This window comes from Pseudorasbora parva, chromosome 1 (genome assembly GCF_024679245.1).
Source record: "Pseudorasbora parva isolate DD20220531a chromosome 1, ASM2467924v1, whole genome shotgun sequence".
Taxonomy (NCBI): domain Eukaryota; kingdom Metazoa; phylum Chordata; class Actinopteri; order Cypriniformes; family Gobionidae; genus Pseudorasbora; species Pseudorasbora parva.
The window spans coordinates 40,071,331-40,089,138 of NC_090172.1; the positions used below are offsets into that span (position 1 = coordinate 40,071,331).

General features: G+C 38.9%; 1 protein-coding gene across 1 annotated transcript; it reads left to right on the forward strand.

Annotated features, from left to right (window-relative positions):
* Window positions 1-1,060: 1,060 nt before the first annotated feature.
* Window positions 1,061-7,740, forward strand: muc15 (mucin 15, cell surface associated). The gene is made up of 5 exons (XM_067425700.1): window positions 1,061-1,149; window positions 1,270-1,450; window positions 3,070-3,775; window positions 6,578-6,757; window positions 6,891-7,740. Exons 1-5 carry the CDS (start codon window positions 1,061-1,063, stop codon window positions 7,010-7,012), a joined length of 1,278 nt encoding a protein of 425 aa, XP_067281801.1. The 3' UTR covers window positions 7,013-7,740.
* Window positions 7,741-17,808: the final 10,068 nt, after the last annotated feature.

Below are 17,808 nucleotides of genomic sequence, written 5' to 3' on the forward strand. Positions count from 1 at the left end.
AATAAACTTGTTTTAGGCGCAATAACTCCAATCTTTCAAGTATTCATATTCTTGTGTATTCGACGCGCCATCCTAAATGAACCCGTCTCTTGCGTGATACCCAAATTTTTTGACTTGCAGTCAAAAAAGACTCGCAGGGTTGGCAGAATAATAATTATACACTGTGGCACCCCGACTGAGCCTGGTTTCTCCCAAGGTTTATTTTTCTCCATCATGCCCTGATGGAGTTTTGGTTCGCCTTTGGCTTGGCTTGCTCAGTTGGGAACACTAAAATTATGATCCATGTTATTCAACTAAATATACAAATTAAATGTATTAATTAGGTCCTATTTAATTCTATAAACTATCCAAATCAAACTAGCCAAATCAAATTTTGTTGCAATATTGTCCTGTTTAACACTGTGAAGCTGCTTTGAAACAATCATCATTTTAAAAGTGCTATATAAATAAAGTTGACTGATTGATTGATTGATTGTTGAGACTGAGTATGTTAAAATAGAATAATTAATATAAAGAATATAAGAGAATGAAGAAGGATAATATGGGGACTTTAATAAAGGGGACTTTTAATATGCTTTATTAAAGTATCGTCTGCCATTTTGCTAGCCTGATAACTGCAGCAGTAACTACAATAAGTATTGTAGCAAGTGAAATGACCACATTTGAAATAAGGACAATCGTGTAATCCCTACCTTCAGGACAGAAATAAGTTATAATACACCCTCTGCTGGACAAATATAGGAAGTACAAATCATGAACACCAGGTTGTTCACTTTCATGATATTTCAGGTTGTTTACAGATACTCTAAATTCAGGCCTATGATTAAGTACTGGAAACATACCCCTATCATCATAAAGACGTGCCTAAAAGTTTCAGCATCAGTATGACAACGTAAAAATGCAGAATTTGACACCACTACCACAAAAGACACCCTTATGATGCAAAAGGTCATTGGCCATGTAAAAATAGCATGTGTCTTTTGTTGTGGTTAATGTTGCAAAGACATGGTGCAGATGAAAGCAGATCTCAGCAACCTATGTGTTGCCATGGACACAGGGCATGGGAGGAATGCTCAGAGGGCCAGCCGGCGTGTCAGGTGCTCCTCCCTCCAGGGAATTTGCTCCAATTCTTCAAAATCCACCTCCAGGGTAAACCTGTGTACAGTGATGAGGTGTGCATAACTGACGTATGACTGGAGATTGACGTTCAGCTTAAGTCCTTGTTACAGATGACGCACATCAATGCTTTATTTGTCTGCTTACGTCCAGGAAGTTTGAGGCAGAGGTGTGGTTTACAGGTGAACATTCAGGAAAGGCCAGTTTCCTGATAGCCACAGCGAGACAGATCCCTCCCCTTTGCCACTGGTCTCTGGATGCACACTCTCTGAACTCTCAAACATTTCAGTTTCAACCTCGAACATCTCACCCGAGCCCAGCAGACAGCACCCAGGTAGGTACACAGTTTTCATTTGAAATACAAAGAAGTCTATTGAGGAATGCTGTACTGCTTTTTTGGCTTAGTTTGGTGTAAAATGGAGAATAGGTATTATATGTCAGTGTTATGAAGGCAAATGCAATTCTGATCCATCAAAGAAAATCACTTAGGATTAAATAACTAATAATAAATCACCATTGTTGTTTGACCAAAGGTGCCACTAGAAGTTTAACACCTGAAAAATTAGACATGTTAGTATGAGGTTTTCACAATATGCTGATGAACTTCTATCTAATAATGATTTAATAAAATATTGAATAAAAAAAAAAAAACCTTTGGAATATATATTACATTATAGATTAACACATTTGCCTAACACATTTCGACATCACGAAAACATTGCGTTATTGACTATTCTTTAGTCCTGTATCAAACTTCAAAACATGAGAGATGACACATACTCAGTATAGAAAACCGGTTTTGGCACATTATTTATCAAATATTTTTAAGGAAAGGAAGAGAACTGTCTAAAACTGTTTCATTTAATGGACATGCACTTTATTTTTTTTGGGGGGGGGGGGGGGGGGTGCAATTTACACATTTTCATATTGCCAAGCAAACATAAAATATAATAACTATGGAATAATATAGAAAATGTCATACACTGCTCATACAATTAAGAACAAATACATTTTTATAAATAATTAATAATGTAATAAAATAATTGTTACAATAAATTAATAATATTTGAAAGTAAAAAATAAAATAAAAAATGCCATCCAACATCTTGGCATGGCAGATTAAATGTTCTGTGTAGTAAATACACACAAAAAGGTCACTAATGTGAACCCCAAAGAGTCTTTCCATTTTTTTCCTGTGAAATTATCATTACTAATTGTAGTTTTGTTGTTGGTTGGGAATACATAAATGACAGCAGATAAACTGGCCAAACAGGAACAGCTATGAAGTCACGACGTGATGGAAATAGTTACTCAGTTAGTCACGTTAATTGTGGGTGTGCCTGTTTAACAACATATTAAAATAAAAAACAGATCACTTACTGACATTATCATTTATATGCAACTTCTATATCTCATCAATATTTAGATATTTATGTAAGTATTTGTATGAGAGTCACTTTGTCTTTTTTTCTTTTGCTATAATTTTCTCAAAATGTCTAAATATAGTTTGGGTGTGTTATTTGTATACCATACAGAGAATACAGAATATTTTGTGGTCACCTCCTGTTATTACAATGCAGTGACATGGTTGAATTGTGCACATTGTATCAAGAGGGCTTAGATACACTTCAGTGAAAAGGACTCGTGGGGGTGGAACAAAGGGCTGTTAAACAGAGATTTCTGGGAAATAAAGTCTGAAGAACAGAGGCATCTTAGGATTTGCCTCTTTCCACTATGTTGATTTGATTAATATTGTGAGAATTCAACTTTTGATTGATGCCAGCATTACCACAATTATGTATATGTAATATAACTTTTGTCACATTTAAAATAATGGAATATATTTGCCCTTTTTTGCTGTTGGTCTTGAGAGTTTATCCTAAGTGAGAACAAAGTGTTTTCTCTGATATGCAAATTCACTCTACACATAAGTAACATGTCTTATTTTGGCAGGTAGAAGAATCCAACATGAAATTGCCACTGGGCATCACACTTACTCTCCTTTTGATACTTCAGACGTTCGAACAAGTGTCCACCCAGGGACCTGATGAAAACAAAGAGAATACAAAAGCCGAACCAGAGAGCAATTTAGAAGGTGATGGACAATCATTTGGCTCATTTACTTTTATTGGAGGAGACGAACAGCAGCAGAATTCCACAAAACCTGACAATGACACAGAGGAATTCAGTACTGGCAAACCCATTACTACAACGCTACCTACTATGATTGCACTTAATTCAAGTTCTGAGTTCTCATATACTTCAGCAGAATCCAATGAAACACAGATACAGGAGACAGTCACAAAAACCTCCACACCAGAGCCGGAGCACACAAATCAATCTGCTCTTAATGAAACATATACCAGTCCAAAACCTGAGAATACTACAACAGAGAGCAGCCTTGACGAAACGGGTTCTGGATATTTGCCCTCAGACGATGTATCCACCAACAGCACTACTAGTCCAACAACCACAACAACAGATGGGAGCATCCAGAACAAAACTACAGTGAGTCCAACTGAACCACCATTAAACAGGACAACAACACTAGTGATTGAATCTGCCATCCCTGAAGACATAACAACAGCTGTCCCAGACAGTGAGAACACAGAAGCAAATCTGACCGGACCTTTTGACTCCAAAGACAATTCTGAAAGAGGTTAGAAAAAATATATAGATTTTCCATTTGTGATGCAGCAGTGAGCTATAATGCACCTGTTCTTTTTATATTTATTAGAGGTTGAATTCAAATACGGCCAAACTGCCTATACTACTTCTGAATAGGATGTGTACTTCAAAAAATGTATGAAAAGTATGAAAAAAAAAATATTTAGATCACTCAAACCATATGGAAAAGAAGACGCTCTTATATGGTCAGTGGATCTTGGGTGTCCTCTAGTGAAAAAGTTTTGTACTGCGCCCAAACAAAATCTCACTGAAAGCTAATTTTTTGATATATCAACCTAAAGCTTGGAACACAACTTGCTAATATTTTTGGCTTTGATTGTCTTGTGGTCTAAGAGTAAAGCATGTTTTACATATTATTATAAAATAGTATATAAAATATTATAAAATATATATTTTTACATTTTCATAAATCTAAACTTGTATTACTTTTTTCAATTTTATTTTCATAATTTATTTGACTTCTACAATAATCTGCAAAGTGTCTTCTTTAAAACGAGCCCAACCTGAGGTCTATATTCCAAAGCATTCTTGAACAGCCATTTAAGTTTGTATAGTGCATTTTCATGTCTATGCAAAAAGAGTTCGTTTTTTCTCCTGTTTTTCTCAAAATTCCGTTCCTAAAAATCATAGTGACCACCCGACTTCAGATAACCATAACTTTTCATACCCCAGCTTTCATTTGGTATCAAAAACTGTAAAAGGTAACATTTCACCATGTGATGGTTTTTCGTAGATCACATCACAATTACATTTTAAAATATAATTAAATAGAGAACTCATATTTTAAAATCTAATAATATTTTTAAAACATTTCTGTTTTAACTTCTTTTTTGATCAAATAAATGCAGCCTTATGAGACTTCATTCAACAACATCTTACTAAAACAAAACTTTTGAACTGTAGTAAATGATAGACAAAAATATTTTAGCTGAACTGGAAATACAATGCACACTACAAATCTGGGACACCAGTAGTGTTTTGACCTTTTATAAGCATTATTTCCTTCTCCGTTTCTGTAGTTCACAAAGATCACAAATCTTTTAATTTCACCCCCCTCAAGCTAACCTTTATTGTCAGCTTCTCAATTCAGTCATAAAATCCATATTTGCTGCTGTTCCTCTGTGTTGGATTGGGTTTCGGGTTTTGTTTGTCCTCTGCTCTGGGCCAGAGTGTCTAGTTACTAACACCTCACCTTCCCTCACAATAAGAGTGTGTTCACCCCACAGTTAATGGGAGGGGCTCCTTTCGAAGTCAGATGTTGACCAATGTGACAAAAGCACCTGACATTGCTGGAAAACAAATTCCATTATCTATTCATGTAATTCTGACCAATTTCTGTCCAAACGGCACCCTACACTTAAAGAGGTACTTCAGCGCTGGGAAGATGAATCTGTATTTAAAATGGGTCATTAATGTGGGGCAGCAGTGGCTCAGTGGTTCATGTAGGTTGTCTACAAACCAGAAGGTTGGTGGTTCAATCCCCGGTTCCACCTGACCAAGTGTCGAAATGTCCTTGAGCAAGACACCTAACCCCAGCTGCTCCCGACGAGCTGGATGGTGGCTGACATCGCCGTCGGTGTGTGAATGTGAGGCAAAAATGTAAAGCTCTTTGGTTAAAAGCGCTATATAAATGCAGTCCATTTACCAATATAGTAGTTATTTGGTGCTTTCTAGACTGAGAAAGGACAGAAAATGTATTGTTGTCTCATGGGGATGAAAGACAACAATTCCCAGAATGCTTCGCTGCCCTACGAGGCCACTCCCAAAGCCACCTCTACTAGATTATGGAATTACTTTCACTTTCCCACCGCATTTCATTTTCATAAAATCAGTTTTATGATTTCATTTTCATAAAATCAGTTTAGTTAGGGAACAGACACTACAATTAAAAACTGAACGTCTCTGTTCAATATGTGATTTAGCCGCTGAGGGAAGCCCAAAATGCTGAGAGTGAGATTACATTGACAGTCATGGATGAGCTCGTGATGAGAGCTGAGTTAAACGCGTCCGCGGCATAGATTCACAGTGCATGTTCAGTCTGGCGCATTTTCAGTTCATGCCTTTGAAAGCTTAGCTTTCATAGGAATTAGTTTGAGAAGTTGACTTACTTTGCTGTGATGTGGCCGCACTGTTTCCATGAATGCATGAGGCTGCAGCTGCAGCTAAGTGCTGTGAGTGAGATCCCATCCCCCACGCGTGGGTTGAAAACATTCGGAAATGGCTCCCTCTGCTGTCTGTAGTCTTTAGCCTCTGGCCAACAATTCCTCCGATGGCGCAAATTGACGATATTTGCGTCATGGGTGGAATTTTTCCAGAAATAAAATGCATAAATCTCTTGTCTCAGGGGGATATGAGGGGGGAAGCATAATCATTCGAATATACTCCAGGGTTTCTACTGATACAAAGCCATATGCTAATCGCTGAAGTAACCCTTTTAAAGAACGGATGTTATATTTACATATCCAGAATTATTATATGTTTAGATTTTATTGTGTTTGGCCTGTTGAAGTAAATTAATAAATAGCAGAACTTTAACAGTTTTAACCACTCTGATGGTGTTGGTCTGATTCCATTCACATTTTTAAAAGGAACTCAGCATTAAAGGCAACCACAAAATGTTCATTTTTAAATTTCTGAACAACATGAGATTGATGGGGAGCAGGATATTCTGCTGTTTCTATCTAATTTGGTCAGGAATGTATTTTATTGAGGGCACATTTGGATAAAGAAGTTAGTGTCTTTGATACAATAAACATGAAATATGTCTTTACAGGTTTATCCTCAGATGTTACAGATGCTACTGAAAGCAAGAAAGGGCAGGCATGGACTATCGTCCTAGCTGTTGGGATTGTAGTGGGGATCATTGCCTTGACAGCATTTATCATCATGAATCGAAGGAACAGAAGAGACTTTTCACACAGGAAACTGGTGGACGAGATGTCACCTGATCCAGGTAATATAAAACTCTCCTGTCAGTATTTACATGACTTTGAGCCAAGATCCATTTGAATACCTGGGAGGGTATGATACAGAATATTCTCCCACCATGATCATTATTTAAATATTTTTGTCTCATCCCTTTAAAGTTCTCCGACTGGATAACAGTGAGCCACTAGACCTGAAGTTTGATGGATTTGGTTACTACAATGCAGGACTACAAGGAGACAACATCCAGATGACCAACTTTCCACAGGGACGGTCACAATGAGAACAAATCTGTGATGCCAAAGACTTTATTTAAAGTTGCAACCATGTGAAGACAAAAGGATGTAATTAAGAAAAAAAATAATGTCATTTTTAAAGTGATTTGACAAATCAATGTCAAGGCAATTTTAAATGAACAATCAAAAATGTTTTTTATTTTATTTTAAATATAATGCCCTTTGTTTGAATGCTTTAGTTCTGAGAATATTTCTATACTAGGCAGTTTTGTTGAATTTGCAAAGCAGTGGATTGTATGTATGCTTCTTTCTAATTGTTCTTTCTTAAAGTCAACACGATTGTTTACAAATAATTATTATATCATGTCAAAACCAAACTTCATTTTTGAATGTTGCTATGATGATATGCAAGATGATGTGAAATGACTAGCATTATGACAACTTCTCTATGCACACTGTGGCCCTCATTTATCAAAAGTGCGTACACCAAATTTCCAGCGTACACCTTGCGTACACCCAATCCCACGGTGACTTTAGCTGTGTCCCAAAGTGAAGGGTGCGCACTTCGAAGGCCATGCACTTCGAAGGCCAGGCCAGGCCACGCCACGCCTTCAAAGTGCACGAAGTGCATGAAGCTGCACGAAGGGCGAACCGAGGAATAGGGTTGCCAGGTCTGAATAACAAAACCCCTCCAATTATTATTCATGGCCAGCATAGGCCAAAATATCCCAAAATGCGGGGCGTGGGTGGTAGAAATATTGCGTAAGTAAAGACAACTTAAAGGGGGGGTGAAACACTCAGTTTCAGTCAGTGTCATGTCAATCTTGAGTACCTATAGAGTAGCATTGCATCCTGCATATCTCCGAAAAGTCTTTATTTTTTTTATAATTATATAAGAAAGATGCGCTGTTCCGAGTCTTTCCGAAAAAAGCCGAGCGGGTGGGGGCGTGTCGTGTGAGTGGAGCTAAATAATGACGTGTGCGCGCTGCAGTGAGGAAAGTGAGTCGCTCTGTGAGGAAAGTGATTCGCTCTGTGAGGAAAGTGATTCGCTCAGTGAGGAAAGTGATTCGCCCGCCGCGTGAGGAAAGTGATTCGCTCTGTGAGGAAAGTGATTCGCTCAGTGAGGAAAGTGATTCGCCCGCCGCGTGAGGAAAGTGAGTCGCTCTGTGAGGAAAGTGATTCGCTCTGTGAGGAAAGTGATTCGCTCAGTGAGGAAAGTGATTCGCCCGCCGCGTGAGGAAAGTGAGTCGCTCGGTGAGGAAAGTGATTCGCTCAGTGAGGAAAGTGATTCGCCTGCCGCGTGAGGAAAGTGAGTCGCTCTGTGAGGAAAGTGATTCGCCCGTCGCGTGAGGAAAGTGCTAATACAGATCGACCGCCGGCCTATCAGTGGGTAAGTCAGTAGCTACTGGTTATATCACCTGTTTAGCATCCTACAAGCCAGCGCTTTGATGGGCGTAGCCTGTTGCTTTCGCTCTCTCCCTCGCTCTCTCTCACGCGCTTCCGGTAGAATTGTCCGTAAGGCCCATACAAGGAAATTCCGCCCCCACTAACGTCAATGGGGACGCATGATCTCAAAAAACTTGCCGAAACTTATGACTAACCGGAAGTAGTATTTTTGACAAAGAAATACTCCCATCAAACGTCCACCTTAACTTTTGAAACTTTGTCTATGTTTAGTATGGGATTCCAAGTCTTTAACAGTGTAAAAAGATCAGTATGCATGAAACAGCATTTCACCCCCCCTTTAACCTGTGGATTATAGGCTACAAACACCCCAAAGCAACAGTAGCCTAAATGCAGCCCATTTCAGACTTGGCAACAATGAACCAAGCATCGTTAATGGCCTAGCAGGTTGTTACAACTGACAGCGGACGTTCGTGAGGAGATTTAAAAAGAGAAATGGAGCATATATAATAATAATACTATATATATATTTTAAAGCTTTTTATTGGGTTTTGACATGCTTCAAAGCCTGCGACGATGGGAGACCGGACCATAGCATGTAAATCTAGCCGCTTAAATATTGTCAAATTGCAAATATTAGTTAACAGCTTATTTCTTATGTTAAATGTAACTGTTACAATCTATTTTAAACATTTAGCCTATAAACGTCCAAGTTCTTTTTTAAAGTTGGCCTACTTATTTTTATTCAACTCATCATCTCAGATGCATTGTCTACTTTTTATGACATGCCAGCCGTCGACCGATTCAGCCTTGCAAAGCTCCGGACAGTGCGAATATGCCCTGCTCATCCCAGAAGATGATGTCCCGCTCAAGCCTTACCAGAGTCTCTATTGTGCATTAGCTCCAGCTTCTCCCGCTCAGCGCAATGAAAGTGTAGAAAAGGGTTTTCTTCTGGTTTGGCTGATAATAAAAATTTCTGTTGTTTCTGATGTTAAACTATTGGTCTATAAATAGGCTATAGTTTAAAAAGGGTAAGCTAATGTATAGACCAATTTATTTTCATTTACACATTTTAAATTACATGACAAGAAAATATATGTATAAACATATATAAATGTGTTTAATGTAGCTACAAATTATAATGTGCATTACAAAAATAAACAATGTAGGCTACAGAACACACACTTCTCTTTAATTTAGCCTACGTTTGAAGTTAAAGAAAATGAACAAAAGACAGCAGTTTCTTTGTTTAATTTACAAATAACTTGCATAAAAAATAATAAACTAATACTATAGCCTAGCCATTTAAATTGTTCTGTGTCGGCCACGCATTCAGCCTTTGGAGGATCGATCATTCATATAAAAAACTTTATTTTAGCATCTAAGTCAGCAGTTTTCGTTTATTTACATTTTTTCTTGAGTGACAGATGTCACATTTGATCTAGCCTTTTTTTCTGTGATATTTGTTTTAGCTACGGTGTTGACAGTAGGCTACTATATGCTGTAAGAAAAATAAATGATTGCAAGGACAATTCCTATACCCAATGTCTCTCTTTCTGTAAGGGAAATTTAAAAGATAGATTCTGGAAACAAAATCTAAATTTAGCTGGATCAGTCGGGTCGCGGGTGAGCACGGAGTGAATTTTACGCGCGAGCGGAATGGTGCAGTGCGGAATAGCGGGAGCGGGACGAAAATACAGCCCCGCGCAGATTTAATTTTGAAGGCTATTTAAAGAAAGTGTATGAAAAAAAGAAGAAAGAAACAGCGAAAAGGGTGATAATGGACTGATTCATCTTCTTGAGAGAATGGTTGAGAAATAAATAGCATTTAAAAATTGGGAAATTAAAGTTCATCTTGGTTGCTCAGGGCAGGGAATTGGGAACTGTGCGAATGCACTAAACGTTTTATTTAGTAGGCTACACTTGAGTTAACGACCGCTATACCGTCTTTAACTGGGAAATCTGATCGAGTGCCGTGGGAATGCGGACCAGTCAAATCCTGTAGTCACCAGTGTGCAATGAATTCTGGGATAGGGAAGGCTGCGAAGTTGTGGGAAAGTCCCATCTGCTGTACACTTCCTTTGCCTGAGAACCGAAGGGGGCATTTTGAAGTCGCTCATGAATTGCGGGAGCCTTCGTCGCACCGCTGTGACGCAATCGCACTTCAAATGTGGCCTTCAAAGGTGCAGCTCTCCCTGTGGGACAGCCTTCGTAGTGCCGCTGTGACGTAATCACACTTCAAATGCGGCCTTCAGAGGGTGCAGCCTTCACATTGGGACAGCCTTCTTAGTGCAGCTATGACACAATCGCACTTCAAATGCGGCCTTCGAAGTGCGCACACTTCACTTTGGGACACAGTTTTTTGAAACACTAAATTTTTTATTAGAGGATGTTTTAGGTAGGCCAGGCTTAGTAGTTTACTCACAAGTATGTAGAGTTACATGAAAGTGAGGCCTTTTTGGAAAAAAAATTGATTGCTATTGAAAGATTATTTATTGAGGCCAGTAGGGTGTTTTTACACTAGCAGTATATGTAGGAGAGAGTTGTCATAGTTTGAGTACACTGTAATGCAATACAGGTGGTAGCTCATTCTGAGGGGCATTTTGAGCCTCTCAGAATTTGCTTCCTTTACTTATGGACTGTTTTATCAAGCCAGAACACGTCTGTTCTACTGTAGCTTTCCATGGCCAAAGCCTAGCTTCCCACCGAAACTGTGTGGGTTCTAGTCAGGATGTCATGTGGATTGGAGTCTGTTTTTTGAAACGCTTGATTGTTATTAGAGGATGCTGTAGGTACGCCAGACTTATTTGTTTACTCACAGGTCTGTATAACAGTTGCATGAAAGTGAGACCTTTTTGGAAAAAAATTGATTGTTATTGAAAGATTATTTAGTGAGGCCAGTAGGTTGTTTTCAAACTAGCAGAATATGTGGGAGAGATTTGCTATAGTTTGAATACACTGTAATGCAATACAGGTGGTAGCTCATTCTGAGGGGTATTTTGAGCCCCTCAGAATTTGCTGCCTTTCCATATGGACTGTTTTTTCAAGCCACAAAACATCTGTTCTACTGTAGGGTCCCATGGCCACAGCCTAGCTTCCTACCAAAATGTGGGTTCTAGCCAGGATGTAACTTGAATTTTTAATGTTTTTTTGAAGCACTGAATTTTTATTAGAGGATGTTTTAGGTAGGCCAGGCTTAGAAGTTTACTCACAAGTATGTAGAGTTACATGAAAGTGAGGCCTTTTTGAAAAAAAATGATTGCTATTGAAAGATTATTTAGTGAGGCCAGTTGGGTGTTTTCAAACTAGCAGAATATATGGAAGAGAGTTGCTATAGTTTGAATACGCTGTAATGCAATACAGGTGGTAGCTCATTCTGAGGGGCATTTTGAGAAGAATTTGAGAAAAAAAATTGATTGTTATTGAAATATTATTTAGTGAGGCCAGTAGGGTGTTTTAAAACTAGCAAAATATATGGGAGAGATTTGCTATAGTTTGAATACACTGTAATGCAATACAGGTGGTAGCTCATTCTGAGGGGCATTTTGAGCCCCTCAGAATTTGCTGCCTTTCCATATGGACCGTTTTATCAAGCAACAAAAATTCTGTTCTACTGTAGGGTCCCATGGCCAATGCCTAGCTTCCTACCAAAACTCTGTGGGTTCTAGCCAGTATGTCATGTGGATTGGAGTCTGTCTTTTGAAACCCTCGATTGTTATTAGAGGATGCTGTAGGTACGCCAGACTTATTTGTTTACTCACAGGTCTGTATTGCAGTTGCATGAAAGTGAGACCTTTTTGGAAAAAAAATTGATTGTTATTGAAAGATTATTTAGTGAGGCCAGTAGGGTGTTTTCAAACTAGCAGAATATGTGGGAGAGATTTGCTATAGTTTGAATACACTGTAATGTAATACAGGTGGTAGCTCATTCTGAGGGGCATTTTGAGAAGAATTTGAGAAAAAAATTGATTGTTATTGAAAGATTATTTAGTGAGGCTAGTAGGGTGTTTTAAAACTAGCAGAATATATGGGAAAGATTTGCTATAGTTTGAATACACTGTAATGCAATACAGGGGGTAGCTCATTCTGAGGGGCATTTTGAGCCCCTCAGAATTTGCTGCCTTTCCATATGGACCGTTTTTTCAAGCCACAAAACATCTGTTCTACTGTAGGGTCCCATGGCCAAAGCCTAGCTTCCTACCAAAACTCTGTAGGTTCTAGACAGGATGTAACTTGAATTGTTAATGTTTTTTTGAAACACTAAATTTTTATTAGACGATGCTTTAGGTAAGCCAGGCTTAGTAGTTTACTCAAAAGTCTGTAGTAGAGTTACATGAAAGTGAGACCTTCTTTGAAAACAATTGATTGGTATTGGGAGATTATTTAGTGAGGCCAGTAGGGTGATTTTACACTAGCAGTATATGTGGGAGAGAGTTGTCATAGTTTGAGTGCACTGTATTGCAATACAGGTGGTAGCTCATTCTGAGGGGCATTATGAGCCTCTCAGAATTTGCTTCCTTTCCTTATGGACTGTTTTTTCAAGCCAGAACACGTCTGTTCTACTGTAGCTTTCCATGACCAAAGCCTAGCTTCCCACCGAAACTGTGTGGGTTCTAGCCAGGATGTCACGTGGATTGGAGTCTGTTTTTTGAAACCATCGATTGTTATTAGAGGATGCTGTACGCCAGACTTATTTGTTTAGTCACAGGTCTGTATTGCAGTTGCATGAAAGTGAGACCTTTTTGGAAAAAAAATTGATTGTTATTGAAAGATTATTTATTGAGGCCAGGAGGGTGTTTTCAAACTAGCAGAATATGTGGGAGAGATTTGCTATAGTTTGAGTACGCTGTAATGCAATACAGGTGGTAGCTCATTCTGAGGGGCATTTTGAGCCCCTCAGAATTTGCTGCCTTTCCATATGGACCGTTTTATCATGCTACAAAACATCTGTTCTACTCTAGGGTCCCATGGCCAAAGCCTAGCTTCCTACCAAAACGATGTGGGTTCTAGCCAGGATGTAACTTGAATTTTTAACGTTTTTTTGAAACACTAAATTTTTATTAGAGGATGTTTTAGGTAGGCCAGGCTTAGTAGTTTACTCACAAGTATGTAGAGTTACATGAAAGTGAGGCCTTTTTGGAAAAAATTTGATTGCTATTGAAAGATTATTTATTGAGGCCAGTTGGGTGTTTTCAAACTAGCAGAATATATGGAAGAGAGTTTTTATAGTTTGAATATACGCTGTAATGCAATACAGGTGGTAGCTCATTCTGAGGGGCATTTTGAGCCCCTCAGAATTTGCTGCCTTTCCATATGGACCGTTTTATCAAGCAACAAAACATCTCTTCTACTGTAGGGTCCCATGGCCAATGCCTAGCTTCCTACCAAAACTCTGTGGGTTCTAGCCAGGATGTCACATGGATTGGAGTCTGTTTTTTGAAACACTCGATTGTTATTAGAGGATGCTGTAGGTACACCAGACTTATTTGTTTACTCACAGGTCTGTATTGCAGTTGCATGAAAGTGAGACCTTTTTGGAAAAAAAAATGATTGTTATTGAAAGATTATGTAGTGAGGCCAGTAGGGTGTTTTCAAACTAGCAGAATATGTGGGAGAGATTTGCTATAGTTTGAATACACTGTAATGCAATACAGGTGGTAGCTCATTCTGAGGGGCATTTTGAGCCCCTCAGAATTTGCTGCCTTTCCATATGGACCGTTTTATCAAGCCACCAAACATCTGTTCGACTGTAGGGTCCCATGGCCAAAGCCTAGCTTCCTATCAAAATTATGTGGGTTCTAGCCAGGATGTAACTTGAATTTTAAACGGTTTTTTGAAACACTAAATTTTTATTAGAGGATGTTTTAGGTAGGCCAGGCTTAGTAGTTTACTCACAAGTATGTAGAGTTACATGAAAGTGAGGCCTTTTTGGAAAAAAATTGATTGCTATTGAAAGATTATTTATTGAGGCCAGTTGGGTGTTTTCAAACTAGCAGAATATATGGAAGAGAGTTGCTATAGTTTGAATACGCTGTAAAGCAATACAGGTGGTAGCTCATTCTGAGGGGCATTTTGAGCCCCTCAGAATTTGCTGCCTTTCCATATGGACCGTTTTATCAAGCTACAAAACATCTCTTCTACTGTAGGGTCCCATGGCCAATGCCTAGCTTCCTACCAAAACTCTGTGGGTTCTAGCCAGGATATCACGTGGATTGGAGTCTGTTTTTTGAAACCCTCGATTGTTATTAGAGGATGCTGTACGCCAGACTTATTTGTTTACTCACAGGTCTGTATTGCAGTTGCATGAAAGTGAGACCTTTTTGGAAAAAAATTCATTGTTATTGAAAGATTATTTAGTGAGGCCAGTAGGGTGTTTTCAAACTAGCAGAATATGTGGGAGAGAGTTGCTATAGTTTGAATACACTGTAATGCAATACAGGTGGTAGCTCATTCTGAGGGGCATTTTGAGCCCCTCAGAATTTGCTTCCTTTCCATATGGACGGTTTTATCAAGCCACAAAACATCTGTTCTACTGTAGGGTCCCATGGCCAAAGCCTAGCTTCCAACCAAAACTGTGTGGGTTCTAGCCAGGATGTAACTTGAATTGTTAATGTTTTTTTGAAACACTAAATTTTTATTAGAGGATGCTTTAGGTAAGCCAGGCTTAGTAGTTTACTCAAAAGTCTGTAGTAGAGTTACATGAAAGTGAGACCTTTTTTGAAAAAAAAAAGATTGTTTTTGGTAGATTATTTAGTGAGGCCAGTAGGGTGATTTTACACTAGCAGTATATGTGGGAGAGAGTTGTCATAGTTTGAGTACACTGTATTGCAATACAGGTGGTAGCTCATTCTGAGGGGCATTATGAGCCTCTCAGAATTTGCTGCCTTTCCATATGGACCGTTTTATCAAGCCGCAAAACATCTGTTCTACTGTAGGGTCACATGGCCAAAGCCTAGCTTCCTACCAAAACTGTGTGGGTTCTAGCCAGAATGTAACTTGGATTGTTAATGTTTTTTTGAAACACTCAATTTTTATTAGAGGATGCTTTAGGTAAGCCAGGCTTAGTAGTTTACTCACAAGTCTGTAGTAGAGTTACATGAAAGTGAGACCTTTTTGGAAAAAAATTGATTGGTATTGGGAGATTATTTAGTGAGGCCAGTAGGGTGATTTTACACTAGCAGTATATGTGGGAGAGATTTGCTATAGTTTGAATACACTCTAATGCAATACAGGTGGTAGCTTATTCTGAGGGGCATTTTGAGCCCCTCAGAATTTGCTGCCTTTCCATATGGACCGTTTTATCAAGCTACCAAACATCTGTTCTACTGTAGGGTCCTATGGCCAAAGCCTAGCTTCCTACCAAAACGATGTGGGTTCTAGCCAGGATGTAACTTGAATTTTTAACGTTTTTTTGAAACACTAAATTTTTATTAGAGGATGTTTTAGGTAGGCCAGGCTTAGTAGTTTACTCACAATTATGTAGAGTTACATGAAAGTGAGGCCTTTTTGGAAAAAAATTGATTGCTATTGAAAGATTATTTATTGAGGCCAGTTGGGTGTTTTCAAACTAGCAGAATATATGGAAGAGAGTTGTTATAGTTTGAATACGCTGTAATGCAATACAGGTGGTAGCTCATTCTGAGGGGCATTTTGAGCCCCTCAGAATTTGCTGCCTTTCCATATGGACCGTTTTATCAAGCTACAAAACATCTGTTCTACTGTAGGGTCCCATGGCCAAAGCCTAGCTTCCTACCAAAACGATGTGGGTTCTAGCCAGGATGTAACTTGAATTTTTAACGTTTTTTTGAAACACAAAATTTTTATTAGAGGATGTTTTAGGTAGGCCAGGCTTAGTAGTTTACTAACAAGTATGTAGAGTTACATGAAAATGAGGCATTTTTGGAAAAAAATTGATTGCTATTGAAAGATTATTTATTGAGGCCAGTTGGGTGTTTTCAAACTAGTAGAATATATGGAAGAGAGTTGCTATAGTTTAAATACGCTGTAATGCAATACAGGTGGTAGCTCATTCTGAGGGGAATTTTGAGCCCCTCAGAATTTGCTGCCTTTCCATATGGACCGTTTTATCAAGCAACGAAACGTCTCTTCTACTGTAGGGTCCCATGGCCAATGCCTAGCTTCCTACCAAAATTCTGTGGGTTCTAGCCAGGATATCACGTGAATTGTAGTCTGTTTTTTGAAACCCTCGATTGTTATTAGAGGATGCTGTACGCCAGACTTATTTGTTTACCCACAGGTCTGTATTGCAGTTGCATGAAAGTGAGACCTTTTTGGAAAAAAATTGATTGTTCTTGAAAGATTATTTAGTGAGGCCAGTAGGGTGTTTTCAAACTATCAGAATATGTGGGAGAGATTTGCTATAGTTTGAATACACTGTAATGCAATACAGGTGGTAGCTCATTCTGAGGGGCATTTTGAGCCCCTCAGAATTTGCTGCCTTTCCATATGGACCGTTTTATCATGCTACAAAACATCTGTTCTACTGTAGGGTCCCATGGCCAATGCCTAGCTTCCTACCAAAAACTCTGTGGGTTCTAGTCAGGATGTCACGTGGATTGGAGTCTGTTTTTTGAAACCCTCGATTGTTATTAGAGGATGCTGTAGGTACGCCAGACTTATTTGTTTACTCACAGGTCTGTTTTGCAGTTGCATGAAAGTGAGACCTTTTTGGAAAAAAATTGATTGTTATTGAAAGATTATTTAGTGAGGTCAGTAGAGTGTTTTCAAACTAGCGGAATATGTGGAAGAGAGTTGCTATCGTTTGAATACACTGTAATGCAATACAGTGGGTAGCTCATTCTGAGGGGCATTTTGAGCCCCTCAGAATTTGCTGCCTTTCCATATGGACCATTTTATCAAGTCACAAAACATCTGTTCTACTGTAGGGTCCCATGGCCAATGCCTAGCTTCCTACCAAAACTCTGTGGGTTCTAGTCAGGATGTCACGTGGATTGGAGTCTGTTTTTTGAAACCCTCGATTGTTATTAGAGGATGCTGTAGGTACGCCAGACTTATTTGTTTACTCACAGGTCTGTATTGCAGTTGCATGAAAGTGAGACCTTTTTGGAAAAAAATTCATTGTTATTGAAAGATTATTTAGTGAGGCCAGTAGGGTGTTTTTAAACTAGCAGAATATGTGGGAGGGAGTTGCTATAGTTTGAATACACTGTATTGCAATATAGGTGGTAGCTCATTCTGAGGGGCATTATGAGCCTCTCAGAATTTGCTTCCTTTCCTTATGGACTGTTTTTTCAAGCCAGAACACGTCTGTTCTACTGTAGCTTTCCATGACCAAAGCCTAGCTTCCCACCGAAACTGTGTGGGTTCTAGCCAGGATGTCACGTGGATTGGAGTCTGTTTTTTGAAACCCTCGATTGTTATTTGAGGATGCTGTACGCCAGACTTATTTGTTTACTCA

Bases quoted from the DNA above. Each gene is read 5' to 3' on its own strand.
- muc15 (XM_067425700.1), top strand. From the start codon at position 1,061: ATGGGAGGAATGCTCAGAGGGCCAGCCGGCGTGTCAGGTGCTCCTCCC. The intron at 3,776-6,577 runs GTTAGAAAAAAT...ATGTCTTTACAG, and splicing joins CAAAGACAATTCTGAAAGAG to GTTTATCCTCAGATGTTACA. The intron at 6,758-6,890 runs GTAATATAAAAC...ATCCCTTTAAAG, and splicing joins CGAGATGTCACCTGATCCAG to TTCTCCGACTGGATAACAGT.